This window comes from Dasypus novemcinctus, chromosome 2 (genome assembly GCF_030445035.2).
Source record: "Dasypus novemcinctus isolate mDasNov1 chromosome 2, mDasNov1.1.hap2, whole genome shotgun sequence".
Classification (NCBI taxonomy): Eukaryota; Metazoa; Chordata; class Mammalia; order Cingulata; family Dasypodidae; genus Dasypus; species Dasypus novemcinctus.
The window spans coordinates 180,966,369-180,988,153 of NC_080674.1; the positions used below are offsets into that span (position 1 = coordinate 180,966,369).

General features: G+C 51.1%; 2 protein-coding genes across 4 annotated transcripts in view; one reads left to right on the top strand and one right to left on the bottom strand.

The window, feature by feature from the left end:
• KCNIP1 (potassium voltage-gated channel interacting protein 1) overlaps positions 1–21,785 on the top strand; it is a 401,890-nt gene that overhangs the window by 17,987 nt on the left and 362,118 nt on the right. The window lies entirely within an intron of this gene.
• KCNMB1 (potassium calcium-activated channel subfamily M regulatory beta subunit 1) lies at positions 4,722–15,071 on the bottom strand. 3 transcript variants are annotated; one of them, XM_071211012.1, is made up of 5 exons: positions 14,755–14,866; positions 13,223–13,303; positions 11,463–11,620; positions 9,858–10,029; positions 4,722–5,422 (listed from the first exon to the last, which is right to left on the bottom strand). In XM_071211012.1, exons 3-5 carry the CDS (start codon positions 11,594–11,596, stop codon positions 5,153–5,155), a joined length of 576 nt encoding a protein of 191 aa, XP_071067113.1. In that variant the 5' UTR covers positions 11,597–11,620; positions 13,223–13,303; positions 14,755–14,866; the 3' UTR covers positions 4,722–5,152. The 3 variants fall into 3 exon arrangements, with proteins under 3 accessions (XP_071067113.1, XP_058138101.1, XP_058138089.1); XM_058282118.2 differs by lacking the exon at positions 13,223–13,303 and having other exon boundaries at positions 14,755–14,868; XM_058282106.2 differs by lacking the exons at positions 11,463–11,620; positions 13,223–13,303 and having other exon boundaries at positions 14,755–15,071.

Below are 21,785 nucleotides of genomic sequence, written 5' to 3' on the forward strand. Positions count from 1 at the left end.
GGTTAGGGTCAAAGGAGCTCTGTGTGTCTTCAGCCCAGCTCCTGGCATACTGGTGCTCACCACACCTTAGCTGTCACTACCCTTTTAGATGCAGGGGAACGATTAGCTAAGCATATTGCAAAAGGAAGTGGCTCCCTCACAGCACGGTGAGTTATTCCTAAAAAGGGATGTGGATGCAGATTGTCTCCAAGGAGGATTGTGACAGAGGAGGCTCAAGCCCCAGATTAGAAAGTGAGAAAGTACTATTTGATCTCTTCAAGTTCTACCAGTGCTCGGAGAATTGAATATGAAAAATTAGCCGGGAGTCGAACAGCAGTGGCTACCCAGCAGGACTCAGTGCAACCACCTGGTTAGAGAGGGTGATTGAAGACTGGCTTTCTTAGGTGTGTGGGGGCAAGGGCGCTTGTCGTGGGTTGATGGAGATGATGATAGAGGAGGTTAAAGTCCCTCGAAGCCACCCTTGACTCTGCAAGCCAAAGGAGATGGAGGCGGCCATGGACTGAATCACACACTTGGGTTTGGAAGTGGGGCTGTCCACCTCCCGAATCCTTTAAGGAAGTTGGCTGATGACCACGTGGGGCGGAGAGTTGCCAAAACCTAGGGAGAAGCTGAGTTCCTCATTTCAGTTGATTCAGAGAAAAAGTCAGGAGAGCATGTGCAGATTAAGAAGAAATTACCTAAAAGAACCAGAGGCGGCGATGAAGGAAAGCGCTCCCCTTGGCCCCCAGCAGAACTCTGAGGGGAATTATAGGAGGCCGTCCTGTAGCCGCAGGGCACTGTGTGGGAGGGACACGGAGACCCTGTCTCTGCGGACACTAGATCAGCATTTCTCAGACTTTGTGGCCTCAGGAACTCTTTGCATATTTAAAATACACTGAGGACCGTCGGTGCCCACCATTGGTGGGGTGACCAGTAGCAGCTGGGCCCCTGCCCTTAGCAAGGGGCAGGAATAACGAACAGTTTCAATGGTGACCACACAAGGCATAGCGCGCGCTTTACCTGGCCCCGCATCAAATCTTGGTGGGTATTTCCGTCCTTCTCTCCCATTTCTCAGCAAGCTCTTTTCTTTCTCCCATTTCCCAACAAATTCTTTTTACTGGCCTAACTAAAACAAATAAACAAAACAAAAACAAAAAGCAAAGCAGACAAACCAAAAAAAAAAACCACTGAAGACTCCAAAGAACTGTTGTTTATATGGATTATAATTTACCATTTTAGAAATTAAAACCTAGAATTTTAATTTTTAAGCTATTAATTCATTTAAAAATAATAAATCCATTACACGGCAACAAAAATAACATTATTTTGTGAAAAATAGCTTTATTTTCCAAAACAACTTATTATTGAGAAAAATGACCTTGTATTACATTTGGGCCAATCTCTTTAACGTCTGGCTTCACAGCTGCTTCTGAATTCAGCCTGCTGTGATGCCGCACCTCATAAAACCTTTGGAAAATTCCACCAATTTTATACTCATGAAAGAATGCATGTGAAAAAGGCAAATAATGTCTTAGTATGGTTATGAATGTAAGTCTTAGTATGGTTATAGTTTTGACTTTGTCAGCCTTCACTTTGAGAACTGCAATACTCGACTGTTGTGAATTTCTCCATCTTTCTGATCTTTCTTGGGGCTTTCTCCATTCCCTAAATATGAAAAAGCAGGGCCAATAAAGCATGGACAGTAGCACTTTGCTGAATCAAAACCTTCCCAAATAGTTCATGTCATTCAAAGTCCTCTACATGCAAGACAGATTCAAAGAACAGTGGATATTTTCATGTACCAGCCTGCACTACCATTTAGTAGTAGGAAAAAAAAAACAGTTCACAATCCCCCTCATCCAGTGAGTTTTGAAATTAGGAGAAACTTTTGATAAATTGTTCATTTGGAGGGATTGGCATCATTTCCATAAGTCACAAAAACCAAGATCTTATGACCCTTCTGTATTGCAGCTCTTTCTGTTTGCATGATGCAAGTTCTTGGCTGGGAAGCCCTCAGTGATGGTGGGTGAAGAAGGAGGGAGAGGGGCCAGAAAATGAGAAATTCCTTGACGGAAGGTGTTGCTTGACCCCTTCCCGGCAGCTCCTTCACAAAAGTGAACTGAAATCCTTGCCCTCTGTGATCCTCAAAAACAGAAGAGACCTTCCTTGCTTTGTCCTCCTCGCTGCAAATCGGGCAGACTGAGCCGAAGCTCTGGCTGAGGGCTGGGTACTATTAGGGTGCTCTAGAAGGGCCCTTTCCACCCCAAGTCTGGAGTCTGAGGGTCCCTTCTCCCTGCGATGATCTCCACCGGGCGGGCTGAGTTCTCAGACAGGGCTCACGGGGGAGGGCGCCAGGTGCACTTCTCCAGGTGCGAGCCGTGGGCCCGAGAGAGAGAGAGCAAAGAGAGTGGGAGCGCAGATACTCCTTGCCAGAGCGATTTATTAGGAACCGAGGAGGGCTCTCTGCTCCTGGGCAGCTATTTTTCCAAAAAATATTTCTCCTCACTGTCTAACTCCATCAGGCTTAAAGGCCCATCATTTCGCACGCATCGTGTGCGTGGCGTTCCGTGAGCAGGCAGGCGGGTGTAGGAATGCATAGAAGTAGGCCGGTTTCTGTCGACAGAGGAGGGCATTTGTCTCAAGCAAATGAAGGGCCTCGCTGATAATGCACAGGCAGTGGGAGCCAGCCGAGCCCAGCTACAAGGTTTTCTACGGGGGCACAGCCTTCCTCCCTGCAGGGGCAGTTCAGATATTTGCAAGTTTCTTGCATTTTAGCCCCAAATGCAGGTACTCTGCAAAGTAGCTCTGGTAAGTGAGATTCCTGGTTGGGACTTTCTATTTGTTTTTTTAAAAAAATCAAATGTAAAGATTTGAGATAGTTGTCGACTCATCTACAGTTGTATAACATAATACAGAGACATCCCAAGAACCGTTTACCTAATTTCTCCCAGTGGTAACTTCTTGCGAAAAACCACACTACAATATCTCAAATGGGACTTCCTAAAAGCACGCAAGGGAAATTCGAGACTCCCTTTACCCCAGGAGGGAGAAAGTCTGGGGAATGGGTGCTGCTACCTGTTAGATCACAGCCTGGAGGGTATGACGGTGCACAGGGCACCCAGTTTGGAAGGGCGCTGACCTGGGCTCCAGGCGGCATGGCTCCCTCTCACCCCCGAGGCCTTTGGGTGGTTGTGTCCCTCAGCCTTTTTCCACCTGAGTCTGCTCAGATGCTGTGCCTAAGAGGCCAGGCTCCGGAACCCTACCCATCCGGGCTGGAGTCCCAGTTCTTCCACTTACTCTATGGATGGCCTTGTCCAAGTGCCTCTTGGAGCCTCACTTTCTCATCGTAGCTTACATAGTACTGACCATGTGTCTGTCACTGTTCTAGGAACGTTCCATAATCGCTTATTTCATCCCAACAGCCCTATGACGGAGATCCTGTTACTAGTTCTCCTTTCCCAGATGAAGAATTGAGGCACCGTGGTTAGTCATTGGCCCAGATTCAAGCAGCTGGTGGACGGCAGTGTCGTGTATCTGAACCCGGGCCACGTGTTCCGAAGTCCACAGACTTCACACTACCCTGCATCACTTTTCCTCATCTGCAAGATGGGTGCGGTAGTGCCTCGTTGACTTTGTGTAAGGAAATTGCTTAGCACAGTACCTGGCATGAAATAAATCAGCACCATAGAGTGACATTATTGTTATGATAACTCTCTCTGGAAGTTTTCCGAAAAATGAGCATTCATTAATTATTATTACCAGTAGTTTCCATTTTGGCCCCTAGTATGTACCAAAGCTCCATTTCACCCTCCCAAGTACCCTAGGGGAGGAGTCTCTCTTTTGGAGAACTGAGAATCAGAGAATCTGGCAGTAGAGACAGGATTCAAACCCAGGGGCTAGGTCTTAGAATCACAGCCCTGGAAGGAACTTCAGAGACTCCACTTCAGGGCTTGCCTGGCAGCTCCCTGCCAACTAGTCAGGTATCCACTCTGAATGCCTCCAGCGACCGGAGCAGCGCTTCTCACTCTGGAGCACACACAGAATCCCCTTCAGGGCTGGTTAAAACACAGATTCCTGGGCCCTACCCAGAGCTTCTGATTCAGTAGGTCGGGGGCAGGGCCTGGGAGGGTGCATTGCCCACAAGCACCCACGGGGTGCTGACGCGGTCGGTCCAGGGGCCACACTTTGAGAACCACGGTTCCAGGAAAACGTCTTCGAGTAGTGGACATGGAGGCGATGGCTTCCTCCAGTTTTGCCCTTTTCAAATCTGAGACAGACTTCCCAGGAGGACCAGAGCCCAAGAAGTTACCAGCAATGCAAGTAACAAATCCTCGTCGTCGTGGAATGACCGTTTCTCCTAGAGGGTCCTAACGAGTGTGTGCTGTCAACAGCCTGCCTCTGACTGGAGCCTGAGCCCCCCATCCCGATTTGTGAGGGGGACACATGCTTTCAAACGTTTCACAAAACAACATACTGATGTGTTTTCTGATTTAAAACAATAACCACTGCCTTCATCCTGTTGAAAATTTAGAAAAGTCCCCAAAATAAACAGGGGAATAAGGAAGCAAATTAGAATGCACCATCATCCCACCACTTAAATGTTATCACTGTCAATATTTTAATGCGTTTTGGTGTATTTCCTTACAGTTTTTTGTTATTTACATCTATTTATTAATATTGCACTAAGCGTGTATAGCATTTAGTATTGGGGGGAAAGTAAAATCCTAAATGCACACTGTAAATGGCAGCTGCTGTTGTTTTTATTACGGAATCCGAAGAAGGAACTGAGGTGTGCCAAGACTGGCTTCCTGGATGGGCTGGGCAGGCTTTTGAGCCCACAGCGGGAATATAGACACAAAAGTAAAAATCATCGTAATTCGTGGGGTAGGTGGTGGTGCAGGAGGAAATAGTCAGTTGAGTGGGGATAGGTAACAGAGAGCTGTAACTGGCTTGCCTGGTCTCCTCCTGGGCACTAGGGAGCCATTGTGCATTCTTGAGCAGGAAATGACTTAACAAAGTTAACTTTGATTTTTCTCAAAGTCAACTATTCAGTGGAATGAATGGGCTGGAGTGGGGGAAGTGTGAAGGCAGGGGGAGTTAGCATGGGCATACAGGTAAGGAGCACCCCTGGGGTCTCACCCAGCCACCAAGTGGTGGCATGGTGTGGATGAGGCTAATTCTGGGCCGCCAGGATGGAGAGGGACTGGTTGATCTTCACCATGGCGATGATGAGGAGGCCCCCGGTAAGCAGGAAGGTAGGCCAGAAGAGGGAGAAGAGGAGGGTCTGGGGCCCATAGAGGCGCTGGTACAGGACGCTGGTCTCATTCTCCTGCATGGCCGAGAAGCAGTAGAAGACCTGGAGCTCATGGAGTTTGGCTCTGACCTTCTCCACATCGGCCCGGGCCAACCGGTAGTTGTCCAGGCTGCCTGGGATGTAAGAGCACTGTGGAGGAGAAGAAGCAAGAAGAGCACCTGTGGCTTGGAAATCCCTATCTCTTAGGGTCCAGAAGTGAGGGCTGCTGTGGAGTATGGCTTTGGAGTCAGGGGCCCTGGGTTGGTAGATGTGGCTCAGGCAAGGCCTGAGAATGTGCATCGCTCACAAGTACCCAGGGAATGCTGAAACTGCTGGCCCAGGGGCCACACTTCGAGCATCTCAGCTCTAGGAAAACATCTTGGAGTAGTCAAGGTCGAGGGGATGGCTTCCTCCAGGTTTGCCCTTTTCAAACCTGAGACACACTCCTATTGGAAGCCTGGCAGATGGAGGGCTGCTCAGTGTGGTTTGCATGGTCAGTGCCCCCTGGAGGTGTTCGGGGTATAAACTGCACAGCTGTAGGCCATGGCCCTGGAGCCCTGGCTCTGCTCCTGTTGCCTGTAGCATCTTACCCTTTCTGAGCTTTGATATCTTTTTTCACTTAAGTGGGCTAATAGCAGTATCTCTCTCTTTCAGAAGGTATTATTTTAAAAGGGCATCAAACATAACTGGGTATGGAGACCAAATGTGGGAAACAGGCTGATATGGATTGAAATGTGTCCCCCAAATGATATGCTGATGTCCTAACCCCTAGTCTCATGACTGTGATCCTATGTGGAAATAGAATCTTTGAAGGTGTTATTAGTGGAAATGAGGCCACACTGGATTAGGGTGGGTCCTAATCCAATGTGATCAGAGTCCTTATAAGGGCAGGGAATTTGGACACAGTAAGAGACAGACAGAAGACAGTCACGTGATGGAGGCAGAGACTGGACTATGCCATAAATTACCAGCAAGCCACCTCCAGATCCCCCCAGACTTCAGAGGCAGCGTGACTCTGCCAGGGCCTTGGATTCAGACTTCTAAACTCCACAACTTTGAAATAAGGTGCTGTTTTAAGCCACCTAGCCTATAGTACTTTGTTACCCCAAAGCAAACTAAGCTTGCCCCAGCAAACTAAGACCCAGGCCTAGTGGGTTCCGCATTTCAGTTCAGAGCCCTGAGATCATACCCTCAGTTGCATGCAGGGCCCCTGCAGGTAACGTGAACGGATGAAGCAGGCGAGGGAATGGGATGATCGGGGCTGGATGAAGTGGAGAGCGCTTGGCTCATCCAAACTGAAGCCCCCCTGGGTGCAGATACACAAAACCACAGGGAGCGATCAAGAGGCGCTATCCGAGTCAGACCTCCAACATTCCACGAGAAGCCTGGAAACCAGATTTTAATGCGAACTCTCACAATTTAAAAATATTGGCAAAAACTCAAATGGAAAGCCGTTTGAGGTCTCACCCTTTGCATGCCAAACAAAATAAGTTGGTTAGCCAGCATTTGACCCTGGGAGGAACAGGAAAGAGAGAACCTGACCCAAAGAGCTTTGCACAGACCCAGCATGACACGCTTTTGATTCTGCCCCTGGCCATCATTATGAGGAGCCTTCTGCCTGTTCAGATGGGGCACAGCTGGGAAGCTCAGCAAAGAAAACACGAAGTGGAGACCCCAGTGTTATCTGGATTCTGGGCCAAGATGCTGAATGTTAGTTATGTGAGTCTCTAGGGAGATGTTCTGCAAGTACCCCAGCCCACCTGCAGCCGAACACCTGGAGGGCTGGGGACAAGTGCAGGTTCCCACTGAATCTGAATCATCGAGGGTATGGTCCAGGAATCTGGGGTTTCCTTCAGGCACTGAAGTTCGGGGTCAACTGCCCTAATGAAATCATGCCCCATATCAAAATACATAATAGCAAGACCCAAATATCAAGGGTCGAGCCAGCTTCTCCTCAGGACTGTGTCACTCCCCAGATTTGAGTGAGACCCCCACCCCCGCCCCCAATCCTGAATGGCCTGGCATCATGCAGCCCAGCAGAAGAGAGGATGGCTGCAGCACGGTTCTTGACCTCCTGGGAAGTGGGGAGCTGCATCCAGGTGTGGGTCACCGTCCAACTTGGGAGCAGCTGAGGCTGGGAGAAGCTGGCTCCTGAGGCTTCTTACACTGAGAGTTGTTGGGCAATGCAGGGACATGCCCAGAGTCCTGGGCTCATTCTCTCCAGTGCCTCTGTGACCTTGGGTGATGGAGGAGATTGAGTAGAGGTGTGTCAGAGGAGCCAGACTGGCCTGGCTTTAACCACCAGTTCCAACTTGTGTGACCCTGGCATGTGCCTCAGCCTCAGCCTAGTGAAAGGGGAATGCGAGGAGGTTTGCTCTGTTGTAGAGATTAAATGAGACCATGCATGTAAAGCAATGAGCTCAAAGCTCAGAACCCAGAGCAGGGTAAATGCTCGATACATGGAAGATGCTATTAGTACGCCTAATAATATTAGTGTTGACTTATCTATGAGGTTGCAACAACCGCTCCTTCTTCCCATTTAAGTAGGGTGCCTGGACAAGCTCTGCAGTGGGGGCACGTGTCCTTTAGTTACTCTGGGTCCTTTATGCTGAGCCTGTTTGGCAAGGCACGGGTTAAGAATTTGCTCTGCAGAGCCAACCCCAGTGGCCTGGACCTGGTTTGTATTCCCTGTCCCCAGCCTGGGTCCCACTAACACTGGTCATCTGAATGACCTGAAATGACCCTGCCTCTCCCCCACTGGTCCTGGAGACACCTGGGTACTGTGGGAGGACAAGTGGACAACTGATGGCAGCCAGCACTGGCTTCCAAGGCCAGCCAAAGGCTTGGCTCACTTGCTGCTGACATCTCACTCGGGGGAAGGTCTGGTCCTCACTCTTCCCGAGCTGGTCAAGGAGGCAGCCTGCCCACTGGCCCACTCCCCAAACCCCATCACAGCATCATCTCTCTTTGCCTTGGAAAGTTACTTGTTCCTGGGTTGAACCAGAGGCCACCGAATGCCAAACAAGTGGCAGGGGTCGTGAATCAGAGCTAATTCTGGTGAGTTCTGAAGTTGTGTCTTCATCCGGACAGGGTGTGCCTCATGCTAGGGATGACAGAACAGCTCCCACCTCCGCCTAGCACTGCCCAGCCCCACTGTCCTCCCAGCCCCGCTGCCCCTTCCCATCCCATCAGCTACCAAATGCTGACTCTCAACACCCACCCACTTCGTCCCCATCCGGCCACAGGCCTACCTCATCTCTGTCCCGGTACCTGCTGTGGGCCCAGCTTCTCCACCCGGTAACTGAACCCAAACATTGCTGCCATCTCGTCCTCCCCAGCCACCACTCTGACCATACACCTAGGACCCCAACTCTTTAAAGACTCCCATTTACTGACAGAAGCAATGCTCCACCTTAGAATCACCCAGGGGGGCTTCCAACACATGGTCTGTGCTTAACTTCATCGCCAGAGATTCTGCTCCAGTGGGCCTGGCATGGGACCCTGTTTGTATCTTATAAGTCCCCTGGGTGATTCTAATGCTCAGCCCACTTTACAGGACCACATATGAATCCCATGGTTTGGTGGTCAGAGGCTCCTGGGAACAGGCCCTGCCACCCTTGCAGCCTTCGCCTGCTACACCCCACCTTGTGTCACGTTCTGGAGACAACTTTTGGAGCCCTGTCTCTCCCCAGCACTTTCCTCCGCCACATGTCTGCCCTCAACAGTAGGTGAGCCCCCTTTCACTTTTCTCTGTGTCCAGGACCTGCCTGATTTTTAAATACCTTTCTGGTCTCCTCCATCTCACCTCACCGTGGGCTGGAAAACATCACCCCCTCCCTGGAAGCCCCCATTTCCTTCCCTGTCGCTTGCTGTGGCGCTGGTCCCTCCCTGCTGGTGTTATTCCGTGGATGAGCTCTCTCCCCTGGAGTCCACGTCTAATCCATCTTTGGAGGTTCCGACAGCCCCTAACACAGGCAGTGCTCAATGTCTGTGTATCGGGTGGACGGATGAATGAATGAATATGAGCCAATGTGTATTTGCTTTAGGAAGGGCTCTGATGGTGGATTTGGGGGTAGGGAGGAGAGTGGATGTTGGGGGGCAGGGACAGGAAAATCCCCCAAGTCTTTGCCCTCAGAAGTTGCTCCAGTGCTGGTGCCCCGGTTCCCTGGGCGTCGTGGACTTCCACCCTGTGCCTCTGTGGCTCCGCCGCCTGGCCTCTCATTAAATTCCGTTTGCAGAATGGAAATAAACACTAGCAACTGCTTTCTTTTGAGCCCCTGCTACCCACCGGACAGCAAGCCTGGCATAATATCTGCGGCATCTCTGACTTCATAACAGCACCTCAAGGTGCAACCTAATAGCCCCATTTCGCAGAGGTGGAAACAGGCTTGCAGGGGCCAAGCGGCCTGCCCGGGGAACAGGCAGGGCGGGGATCGGGCCGGGAGTGCCTGACTTTAACCTGAGTGAGGCCGTTCGCCACCTCCACCAGCTGAGGGCCCCGGTCGGGCAGGGGATGGGGCGCCGCTTAGGGACGGGCTCCCCCGCCTGGGAGGGCTGCGGACCTGTGCCCCGCCCCGGGCGGTACCTGCTGGTTCTGGTCCCGGGTGTCCTCCGTGTGGTACAGCACGGCCCACCTGCCCACAGCCGACACGTTGACCCACAGGCACGGGAACTGCGGTACCCTCCTGCCCTTCAGCTCTTCCTGGTGCCGGATGCTGCTCTCAATCAGGCGGCACGTGGATTCCTGGGTCCACACGCTGGGGAGACCACAGGCACACACAGACACACACACAAACACACGCACGCCTCAGAACCAAGGTGACACACAGGACACCGCTGTGTGAGCCCCTGGTCCCCCGGGGGGCAGCCAGGAGACCCCGAGCTGGGACCCTCCTCGTGCCCCCATTATCTAGCACTAAGAGGACTTGAGCCCCAGGGCCCTGGGCACGGGGCGGGAGCCACAGAGTCGGCATATCAGAGCTGGGGGGAGCCTTCGTCAGCGTCTCCTTGAGTGCTTCATAACCCTGCTGCTCACCCAAAACCCCGGGGAGTTTTCAAAATATTCCCATGCCCGAGCCACACCGAGACCAAGGGAGTGAGAATTTCTAGGTGGGTGAGGCCTGGAACCCTGGTATTATTTTAAAAGTTGCCCCTTGTGGTTCTGACTAGGAGATAGGACCAAGACCTACTTATCCACATCATGTTCATCTTACGGAGGGGAAAGAGAAACTCAGAGAGGTCAAGTGACTTTTCCAGGGTCAAGCTGGACCTGAAGCCAATTCGAGGGTGCCTCCAGAATCTGTGCTTTTCCCACTAAATGGGTATATGTGGGAGGGGCTTCATTTGGGTGGAGGTGAGAGTGGATCTGATGTGTTGGAGGCACCCGGCTCTGGGCAGGGCCTCACTTGGGTAAGATTCTAGCCTGGCGTTGCTCCAGTGTTGTGAAAAGTGAGTAGCGATAGACCCAGGAGGGGCTAACCGGCTCACCCACACACAGCGAGTCGGTCGTGACTTATGTCCCATCTGTCAGGCAGAGGCCCGTTGCCAGACCAGCGGCTGTCAGCAGCTGGCACGTGCCCAGAGGTCTGACACTTGTCTTAAGGAGAGGCTGAGAGCACCGAGCATGTTTGTTCCAGAGAAGAGAGTACAGGACAAGAGCTTTGCAACTTTTCTTTAAACGCTCAAAGGATTGATGCATCAGGAAGGGCACCGAACATTCTCTGAGATACCCGAGCAGAGGTTCCAGGGAAGTAGATTTGGGCTCCGTGTAAGCTCTTCCTATTATATTTATCAGAAAAGCTCAAATGTGAACTGGTGTGTCAAGCAAGGTAGTGAGCTCCCTGTCACTTGAGATTTTCAGCAAGAGGCTGGAAGCCTACTTGACCAGGACGCTTCAAAGAAGGGAGAGAACTGTTCAGACGAGCAATAAAATTCCGTGGTTCCTCCTGGGGTCAAAGGCCCGCTGGAGTTCTTTGCTGTCTCTTGTGAGGTGAGTGCCCTGCCTCTGCTGCCCCCAGGTCCCAGGATCCCAGACCATCAGGGCCCAGGCCCCGCGCTCCTGCCCTGGGCACAAGGATTGCCCAGGCTTTCCTGGCTGGCCCGAGGGGAAGGCTGGGGAGAAGGCCGGGCTCCTCGCAGACCCCAGCCCTTGGAGAAGCGCCCGGGCGCCGGCCAGCGGGAGGGGCCGTACCTTTTCTGGTAGAGGGGCACCACGGTCGTGCCCAGGACGTAGTAGGTGATGGCGGCGCACACCACCATGGCCGCGCCCAGGCAGAGCGCTCGGGTCTCTCCCCGCTTCTGGGCCATCACCAGCTTTTTCCCCATGTCCACCGCGGCCAGTGGTCATTTCTAGGGCCGTGGAGGCAAACAGAAATGAGATCAGCCCCCGTGACAGGTGAGAAAGGAAGACAGGTGAGAGGGGCGGGAGCTCAGCATCAACACCGTCGCTCCATTTGGACACGGAGCTTTGCTTTCACGACAGCGTTGAGAGGCACGGGTTAACCATCCCTATTCTATAGATGGGGAAGTCGTGGCTCAGAGAGGTAAAGGGACCTGCCCAAGGCGAAACAGCGAAAGGAGTAGGCTGAATAATGACCCGACCCCCACGCCGAGATGAACACACCCCGGTCCCTGAGCCTGGGCTGGCAAAGGTTTTGCAGGTGTGATTAAACTAAGGCAGCTGAGATGGGGAGATTATCCGAGCCGGCCCTAAATGCAATCACAAACATCCTCGTGAGAGAGGTAGAGGAAGGTTACACACAGAGAGAGGAGGAGAAGATGTGTCCACAGAGGCAGAGATGGAGGGATGCAGGCACAAGGTGGGGTTCCAGGAGCTGGAGAAGGCAAGGAACAACGGATTCTCCCTAGGGCGTCCCGAGGGAGCGAGCGCCTGCTGACACCTGGAGTTCAGCCCGGTGGTGGGGATTTCGGACATCTGGCCTCCAGAACTGCGAGAAAGTAGACCTCTGTTGTTTTGAGCCACCAAGTCGGGGATCCTTTGTTATAGCAGCCACAGGAAGCTAATACAGTGAGTAAGCAGCAGAGCGGGGGAATACCTGTGCATTTTCTACTAGGACACTTACAGAGAAACGTGGAGGGTTCCTGGTTCTGTGGACAGAGTCCCCTGGCGGGACTGGCGGGGTGGGCATGCAGAACGGGGAGGTGGGCTACCCAGGAGGCAGCCCCAGGCATCGGAGTCAAGTTCCCTGTGAGGGAAGACTCCCGCCTTCAAGCGAGGGAAGGAGGCATTCTGTTGGGGTCTTCGCTATTTGCTTATGTCAGGGCTTGAGACCACCCAGGCCAAAGCAGAATGGGAGGAAGTAGCTGACGGCTTTCCTTCCTTGCTCCTTCTTCTGCCAACAGCCCTTCATTTTTGTCCCGGGATCTACTTCACCCCATTGCAAGCAAGGAATCCTGCCCTCCCCTGCTAGGCGCACTGGATTCTCTCTCCCAGGAATCTTGACCAAGTGTCATCAAGAAACAGCCCGTTCGTTTGTGCTTCTTAAAGCCACGAAGCTGCCAGCTCCAGGCTTCTCCTTGGTTCTGCTTGCCGCCCCCACAGCCTTTCCATAAATTGCTTTGCTGTTGTTTTGTTATTGTTGTTGTTTGTTTGTTTAAGTTCATTGGAGCCATTTCTAATCCAAGATAAAAGGGCCAAAGGGACGCTTTCCTGTACCTTTCTCTTTCAGGGGATATTTTAGCCAGATATCAAAGAAGACTTTCTTTTCCCTGCCAGATCCCTAAAGTAGTAAATAAGTAACTTTTATAAATAAGTGAGTATCCAGGATTCAGACTTTAATCCAAAGAGATTCTCAGCAAAGCCCCTTATCTTCTCCTTAAGCTTCTCTCCTGACTAATGGACTTTCGAGTTTCCCGTCAGGATCCCCCAGCCTCTGCCCCAATGGGCAGTGTCGCCCTCTCTGCGCCGTCCCCAGGAGGGACCCTGCTCACCTCCCCAAGGTGTTCTGTCTCCTCTTTGCTGTCCCAACGTCCAGTCATGACACCCCCTCCCATTTGGGACACCGGCTTCCCCTAAAATTTTAACAGAGACGTTACAAAGCAGCACGGGAACATATTCTCTCCTGACAAGGAAAGCTGTTCTGCTCAATTCCTCCCTGTTCTCCTCCTGTGCTACTCTCTGTGGGAGTGGGACACTCACACCTTGGTTTCCCTGCTGCCGGTTTAATCAGCCCACGACAAAACCAGTTCTTCCCTGGGGACCCCGGGGAGCACTGGGGGCCGAGCTCCCCTGGGCGGGGCCCCCACTTCCCAGCTAGCCAGCCCCCACTGCCCAGGGGCCCTGCCTCCTCCAACTGGCTTCCTGCGTCCTCTGGCCTTGGGGACCTCCTGAGGCTGCTAAAGGCAGGAACCCCGGATTTACCCGGTCTGGGAACTCAGAAAGAAAGGAGAGGAGAGGTTTCCCTGTCACGGGGAGGGCTGGAACCCGTGGCTGCTTCAAATCCCCCTTCTCTGTACTGCGCTGGTAGGGTAGTGGGTGCACTGAGGGAGTGGCTTCATAGAGTCGTGTTAAATCCTAAGGCCATGCTGGGTTTTATTTAGGTAGACACCTTCGGCAGGAAGGTGAGATTGAATGTCCATAGTGAGAACCTTCAGCCAAGAGGAAGATGGCAACTGTCGGTAGTCCCTGAGGCTTGGACAGGTAGAAATGGGTTTCAGCTGTAACAGGAGGGGTTTCAGTTAGACCCTAGAAGAACTTCCCATTTTTGAGAGTTGCTAAGTGGCTCTGGGTTTTTAAAAATATATCTTAACATTTGGAACAGTCCCTTGAGATCTGGGATGGATTTAGGAGAGACGGACCAGGGCAAAAGAAGGCAGGGTCCTGGGTTGACATTCTTTCCCCTAGAAAGATAGAGAATAGAGTACAGTGTTTAAGTTTTGGCATGGAGTGGGGCGAGGGACTCTGAAGTCACCAGACATGGGATCAAATCCTAGCTTGGCCACTTAGCAACCACGTGACTGTAAAAAGCGAGGATAACAATGACATACTGAATATAGCACAGTGCCTGGCCCAACATGAGCCCCGGATGAACACTAGTTTTTTTTTATTACTAAAGGAAACCTGAAAAGTTTGGAGCATAAATCAAGAGCCCTCTTGCCGAGCCCATTTTTGGTTCGGGTCTCAGCCCCACACTTAATGACAAGTGCCAGGTCTGGCCTGGACCTCCAGGCTGCTGGAACCTTGGGGCCAGAGCACTGAGCTACCAGAGCGACCCGGCCACTGGGCAGTCCCCACCCCCCTTCCACCAGACCACCGGCCCAGACAGTTCTGGTTCCCAGGGACACTGACAACCCCCCCCCCCCACGCACACACACTTGTAATCCGGAATCCTGATGGGCTGCCCAAGAGGAAGGGAGCTTCCACCTCCCGTACCCCCCACCCCCCATTTGCAGCTGCTCTCCCCACAAATCCCATCCTCCGGCCCCCAGTCCCAAGTGCTCTCGGACACCGTACTGATACTTACACTCTCCCGGTTCCACTGCGAGCCTTCCGCAGGCGGATGGTTTTTTCCCTGCCGGGCCCCCAGCCCCCACCCCAAAAGAGGCTGCCAGACCCAGCAGGAAGCCTGGCCTCCCAGGCCGTCTCCAGGGAGGCTCCCTCGGCCCTCATCTGGGCCGAGCCTCCATGCCCAAACATGGTCAAGTCTGAGCACACAGCCCGGGACACAGACTCCAGAGCAGGTACTGGTGGAGGCACGGACGCCAGCTGCTACTCCAGGCCCCGCACCTGCATTTCCCAGAGTCTGCTGGGAAACAAATTTCAAACAACAGACAGCAAAAGTGAGAAGCTGAGAAGACTGCCCCGGTATATTTGGGAACATTCCTTTTTCTCTCCGTCTCTGCGTTGGCAGAGAAGCCAGGAATGGGAAGTGATTTTCCTTTGGTTGATGTGGGGGAAGGAGGAGGAGTTGAAGTGCAAAGGGTTGGGCTTCTCAGACCCAGGGAATGGGATGGGGGTGTTGGTATATCCATGATGGAGCAGCCAGACGCCCCCTGTTTTTTTCTGCTTGCGTGCTGTGTGACCCTGGGCAAGTCATAGAACCTCTCTGATCCCCAGTTACCTCATCAGTGCTATTGGCATTTTTAAAAGTTACCCTGAGAATATAGTGATGAGGGTTAGAGAGGGTGGGGATTTGAAGCAGGGAAAGACAACCCACTTTTTGAGAACAATCTGAGCAGGGAACAGTGGGAGCTCTGGAGCTGCTTCCAGGGGCCTAGGTCCAAGCATGCCTGCTCTGGCAGGGTCCCTCCCTGGAGACTGTCCAAGCATAGATTAGGTTTATGGGCAGAGATTTCAGAGATGTGTTACTGTTAGTAAGACAAGAGGACATCTGCATTTATGGACATATACTTGCTTCTCTGTTCCCTCGCTATAAAGTGGTTGTGAGAATTAAAAAGCAGCAACCAAAACAAACGCCATTTCTTGAGCCTCTCCGAGGCGTCAGGAGTGATGCTAGAGGTCAGCACATCACTAACCCGCCCTTTACACATGGCTGAGTGAGGACACTGAGATCGTGGTCGGAGGCCCGGGGTAACGGGCCCAGGGTTACTCTGCTCTAAGGGTCAGAGCCGGGTTCCAAGCCAGCCCTTCCAGATTGCAAAGCCTGGGCTCTCTGCTGACCCAAGACTCACAAGGCTCCATGATGCGGTCACCAGCCTCCGGAAACTCTGGAGGTCATCTGAGTGCCCCCGGCCCCGGGGAAGCTGGCATAGCCGGCACCTCCTCTTTGATGGCCAGTGCCATCTCCCTTGCTCCCGCTCCCGCTGCTGGGAGGCAGCAGCCGTGAAATCAGAGTCAGAGTTCCTGTCTCCTTGACACACTCTCGAGTGATTAGTTTCCTCCTACTTCCCCCTTCCTAATTGAATCATATTAATAGGAGAGTAAATGGTGTGTTTAATGGGCATCAGAGCAAACGGGGCTCTCCAAAGGCTGGCCTTAGACCTTGCGGGCTGTTTGACAATGAGGGACACACAGATCTGGAATTAATAGGGAGTGTCGATGGGCTCTGCCTTCCTCGGCACAGTGATCTTCCAAGGATGGTCCTCGGTTCATTCAAGGGCCAGAAGCATTCTCCTGGGGCCCACAGACTAATCCAAAAAAGCTTGTCCTTGCTCCTGTTCCCCCAGGGGAGAGCTACGCAGGGCAATGGGCTGCCATTTTTAAGCTTGACTGAAGGTCTACTTACTCGTCATCAATTCAACGAGTTATTAAGGGTTACCACGTTTGGACTTTATCAACAAATGTTAGCATCTTCCCATAATTCTTTCCGTCTTTGTGGAAAAAAGGGAAGGGAGGCTGTGGGTTCTTCTGGAATGCATAAGTGAGCCATCGCCAAAACACTGGACAAGGCCAGCTCTCGAGGGTATGTGGATGAAAACTGAAAACCTGGATTTTGTGGGGTTGGGCGTGATAGATGGCTGGGGGTGAGGGACAGGGAAATAAGGATGTTGCCATACTTAAGTACTGAAGCTGAAACAATGAATATTGATGCTTTGTTTCAGTACAGGGACTTAGAGATCATAAAATACCTTGCCTGACTTAAACCTTCCAACAAGCTCACAGGTAATAGACTCACAAGAAGCAGGCTCACAACAACCCAGTGAGAGATTTTTCCACCCATTTTATAGAGGGGAAAAACTGATGTTCAGAGAGGTTAAATAGTTTGTTCAAAGCAAATCACTTTGCCTCTGAGCCTCAGTTTGTCCATCTCTAAAATGGAGATACTTATACCCACATATCACCAGAGCTACTTGACATAGAGTATGACAAACTGCCTTTTCCAAAGACAGCTGCACTGGCATGCAGCCCATCCCACGTGCTCCTCTTATCAAGGGATGTCACGTCTCCTCCCTCCAGAAGTAGAGTCTGTGCTTCAGCCTGGGAGTTGCTTTGTCACCACCTCACCAAAAGAATGTGGTGGCAGTGATGCAGGGTGACTTCCCAGATGAAGTCACAACCAATGGCACAGCTTCCCAGAGCCACCCTGTTCCTCTCGGGACACTTCCCTTGGAACCAGCGACCCTGTGAGCAAGCCACAAATAGGCGTTCCAGCGGACAGTACCTGCTCAGGTCTCACCCAAGAGCCAGCATCCACCACCAGACATGTGAGTGGGCAAGTCTTCAGATAAGGCCATTCCCCAGCCACCTAGACTTGCACCTGAGGCCTCAGAAGCCACAGAGCAGAGACGAACTGTCCCCCTGTGCTTTTTCCCAATTCCCAAACCACGAAATCCGTGAGCATAAGAAATGGTTGTTTTATGCCACTGCGTTTTGGGATAATTTGTTATGCAGCCATATTAATGTCAACACATTGCAAATGATTCAAAAAGGGTTCTGTTCCTGTTGCTGGTAATCATGGAAGTGCTGACCAGTGGGAATTAGAAAGCCTGAGATTAGTAGATGGTGTTACAGGAGAGCTTTAGAAATGCTTTATCTACCCTCGCATCAGGTTGCTCACTGCAGCAAAAATGGAAAAGAAGGTTGGCAATAGGGGAGGGTGTTTTCATTTATCAAGCATCTACTATGTGCCAGGGTTAGCTGCATATATATTGACATATACACGTGCATGTACATATACTGTATATATATATATACACATACATATACGTGCACATATACAGAACCACACACACACAGACATGCACATGCATTACACCCATTACACATAAAAATACATTTGCATCTGCACATATAAACATCTACAGGCACATACATATATGCACATTGACATCATATACTCACACTACATGTATATATACATATGCATACACATACATACACATATGCGTATTTATTCTTCTCAGCCTGATTATCTCTGAAAAAACAGAAGGCAAAGTGGTTTTCCAGGTCACTTCCCTAGCGTGTGGCTTGACATGATGGAGCCTGGATTTGAATCTGCAGGCTCCACAGCCCATCCCTGGTCTTTCCGTGACTCCCTGAGGAGTGCTTGTTGAGAGGACCAGAGTTTCTTTACACCTCCCTCAGCGGCTGTGCAAGCACCCCCCACGTGGGTCTCCAGCTCTCCCAAAAGGATATCTATTCCCTGCCGACAATGCCCCGTAGGATAAAGAGTGCCGTAAATCAAATTAGCAAATGTGGATCAGACACCCGCTGAGAGCACGTCCCCTGCTGGGCACTGGGCACGAGGCAGGGAGTGGGTGTGTGTCACCCTCCGACCTGGCCAAGTCGTGCACTCACAGACAGCACCTGCCATGAGCACCCACCCTAAGAGGCTCGGAAGGCATGGTCCTTTCCCTGGGGGGAAGAAGTGATGGATTTTTTAAACCATGAAAATGCAAAAAAATGATACAGTTTAAGAGAAAGAGAGTAACAAAGGGCAGAGGCAAAAACAATCAAAGATGTTTTTTCAGTAGAGTTCGGAGGAAAAATTGTAAATGCAGGAAAATTAAATATCAATATTAGAATTAAATGGCAATGTAAGACATGACAAAGAATATAAGTTGACTTGCTGCTGTGTGAAGGGATGCAGCACTCCTTTCTTTCTCTGACTCTTTGAAATATATTTCCCTTTTGTTTTTTTTTTCTCAGCATCAACAATGTATTTTAGCCTACTATATTGATATCCTAATTGTAAGCAATTTTAAATCCTCTTGAAACAAGTGGGACTGTAAATAAATAAAGAGCACTGCTATGCATTTGTGCAATAAAGTTGTTTCTTTAGCCTCGCGTCCTAATTTGCAAAAGCCACCCAAGCTCATTGTAAAAATTTTAGACAATACAGAAAAGCAGGAAGAAGGGGATAGAGCATAATCCTTGGAGAGAATTGCTGGTAAAAGGGTGGCGTGTGTTCCTTGGGGCACTCGTGAAGGATGCCTGGGTACCTCCCTCTGCGCTCGTTTCTTAAGGTGCCATTCCCCCCCCCAGTCCCAGGACCCTTCCCTCACTTCCTGTCTGCGTAGCCCTCCCCTTGCCTCCCCCTCCAGGGCGGTGCTCTGATTTCACAAGCTCACTGCACTGCGTGTGACTTCTTCCGCTCTTCCTCCCTTTGTAATTTCCCATTCATTCATAAGCTTCCTGTGTGAGATGATAACTCCTTCTACTCATACCCCAGCACCCAAAGGAATAAACGGATAATCTTGGGGGTTTGCTGCAGCTGTTGTTTGGTCTGAAAAGATCTCTTGCCTTTTTAATGTAATAGAACAGAGTAATCATTTTTCCATGTCATAAACTGTTTTTTTAAGAAAGGGTTGTGCAGGATTCCATTATTTATGGCTAAGCCATAATCTCTTTAATCAAAGCCCTGCGGTTGGGTTTGAGGACTAATGCTTGTTTGCTTGCTCTCTTGCTCTCTGTGTTTACTGGAATTCAGAGTTTGCTTCTGCTGGTAGTGGACCTGTTCCAGCCGTACCCCTCCCACCCCACATGAACTGACGGGTATGGGGAAGATTGGAGCTATAAGGATGACATTTGCAGACCAGAACCTGGGGATAGAGATGGGCGAGTCATAGAAGTAGAGGATGGCAGATTGTTGTCAATCTCCGAGCCCAGCCCCAGTCCTGATTTAAGCCTGGGAGGTGGGGGAGGGCCAACGTGCTGTACGTAGATGCTGAGTGAGCTCTTTCCCGTGCTGGCCTGTGGGACTTGGAACGTAAGTCGTGCCACTTTCAGCCCCAGCTGACAAAGTGGTCCTCCCCACTTGTACTTAAGCTAGCTCTGGCATGCTAAGAACGGGGGAACCACATGGCGCTGTGGCCCTGGGGAGTTGCCCCCGAGCCGGGGAACCTGCATCATCACTAAGGGCAGCTGGAGCAGATCAGCGGCCGGAGGCTGCGGGCTCAGCCAGGGTCCCGCAGAAGCAGTGGTGTGCCGCAGCCGGCTGACACTGGCTCGCCAGAGCCCTCGCAAGCCGGTTGTCAAGCCCTTGGTGGCTGGAAATCAGCCAGGATGGGAGTCACACCACAGCAAGCTACAAACACAGCAGATCAGGGATTTTGTGTTTTGGAGACCCGGTTTACCAGCACGCGATGTTAGAGGGCAAGCTTGAATTAGGAAATTCTAGGAAGATTGAGGAGAGGGTTGAAAAGAGTGGTCTGAGGACACCCCGAGGGAGTGGGGAATGAATACCCCGCCTCATTTTCCTAGGACCCTTCTTTTGATCTCCTGGTCCCCACTGGCTGATTCCAAGCGGTAAACCAAGGAGCCTGTTGGAGTGCCTGCGGTCAGCCGCAGGACGAGAGCAGGCTGGAGAAGAGCGGAGGGTGTGTTTGGAGGAGCGCACGCAAGGTTTCAGAACATGTCCCACAGGAAGCTTTGGGGCAAGAGCGCCCACCAGCAGGGCAGGACAAAGACTCCTCCAAGCTCTGAAGAGTGTGTTGGTGGCTTACCAAAATTAATGTTACTCATTTGTAACCTCAGGCTGGTGAGACCTGCGGAAACTCAGATGAAGGAGACAATGCTTCAGTAAATATTCTTTGCATAAAATTTCTGTACTGATTACTTCCCTAGAATAAATAACGCCAAGTGAAAAGGCTAAGGCAAACCATTTCTACCTTTTTTTTTGTGGAGGCACCAGGTGTTGAACCCAGGACCTTGTACATGGGAAGCCGGTGCTCAACCAACTGAGCTACACCCTCTCCCCTTCTCCATTTTCACGATTGTTGATACGTATTATACACTTATTTTCCAGAACATATGTGCCAGTTTATATACCCATAACAACTATATGAGAGTAGCTAAATCCACACATCTTTGCCAATACTTGACAAAATTTAGAAATAGTTGCTTACTGACTAGGTAAAAAATCACCAGTCCCAGTTTTTATGCGTTTTCCTTATATTCCTGGTAAGACTGAGCAGTTCTCCATACGCTTATTGGAAGCAAACCTTTTTATTTATCTTCAGTTTCCTTTTTTTTTTTAAAGGTTCAGAGAAGACAGCCTGTGGCAGGAGTCCCAGTGATGCCCTGGGGCTTTTTCATTCACTCCCTCCCTCAGCCATTCGGGGCCTGCCCTTGAGAGCACAAAGTGAGGTGCAGGCGTGAACCGGACGTGCCTCCGCGACCTCTTCTGATTCTCCTCTCCTCTGGCAAGAGTCAGGGCCCCGAGATTCATCAGCGGCCCTCCAGTGGGCCCGGTCAAGGTGGTCCCAAGGACTGAGGGACATTCCCTCGCCTCCCTCCCAGCCTTCCCGTCATGGCCAGGGCTTGGGTGCTGCAAACTGGTTATTCAGGCCCTTTGGCCGGGGCACTGAGTGTCGACCCTCAGAGGACACGTGGAGAACATCTAGGCCTACAACTTTGTGTGCCTGTGATGCTGTCCACTTACAAAGCAATCGAGGCAAGTTGTAGAGACTTTGGATAGTACAGAAAAGCAAAAAGAAGAAAGTAAAAAGGAACAAGGCCCAACATCTAGAGGAAACTGCTGCTACAATATTGGAGGATTGTATTCTAAAGACAAAATGCCTTTTTAAACAAAAGTAAGAGTATAAGGTATGACTTTTAATATTTTTTATAATATTTAATAGTCGATTTCTTATT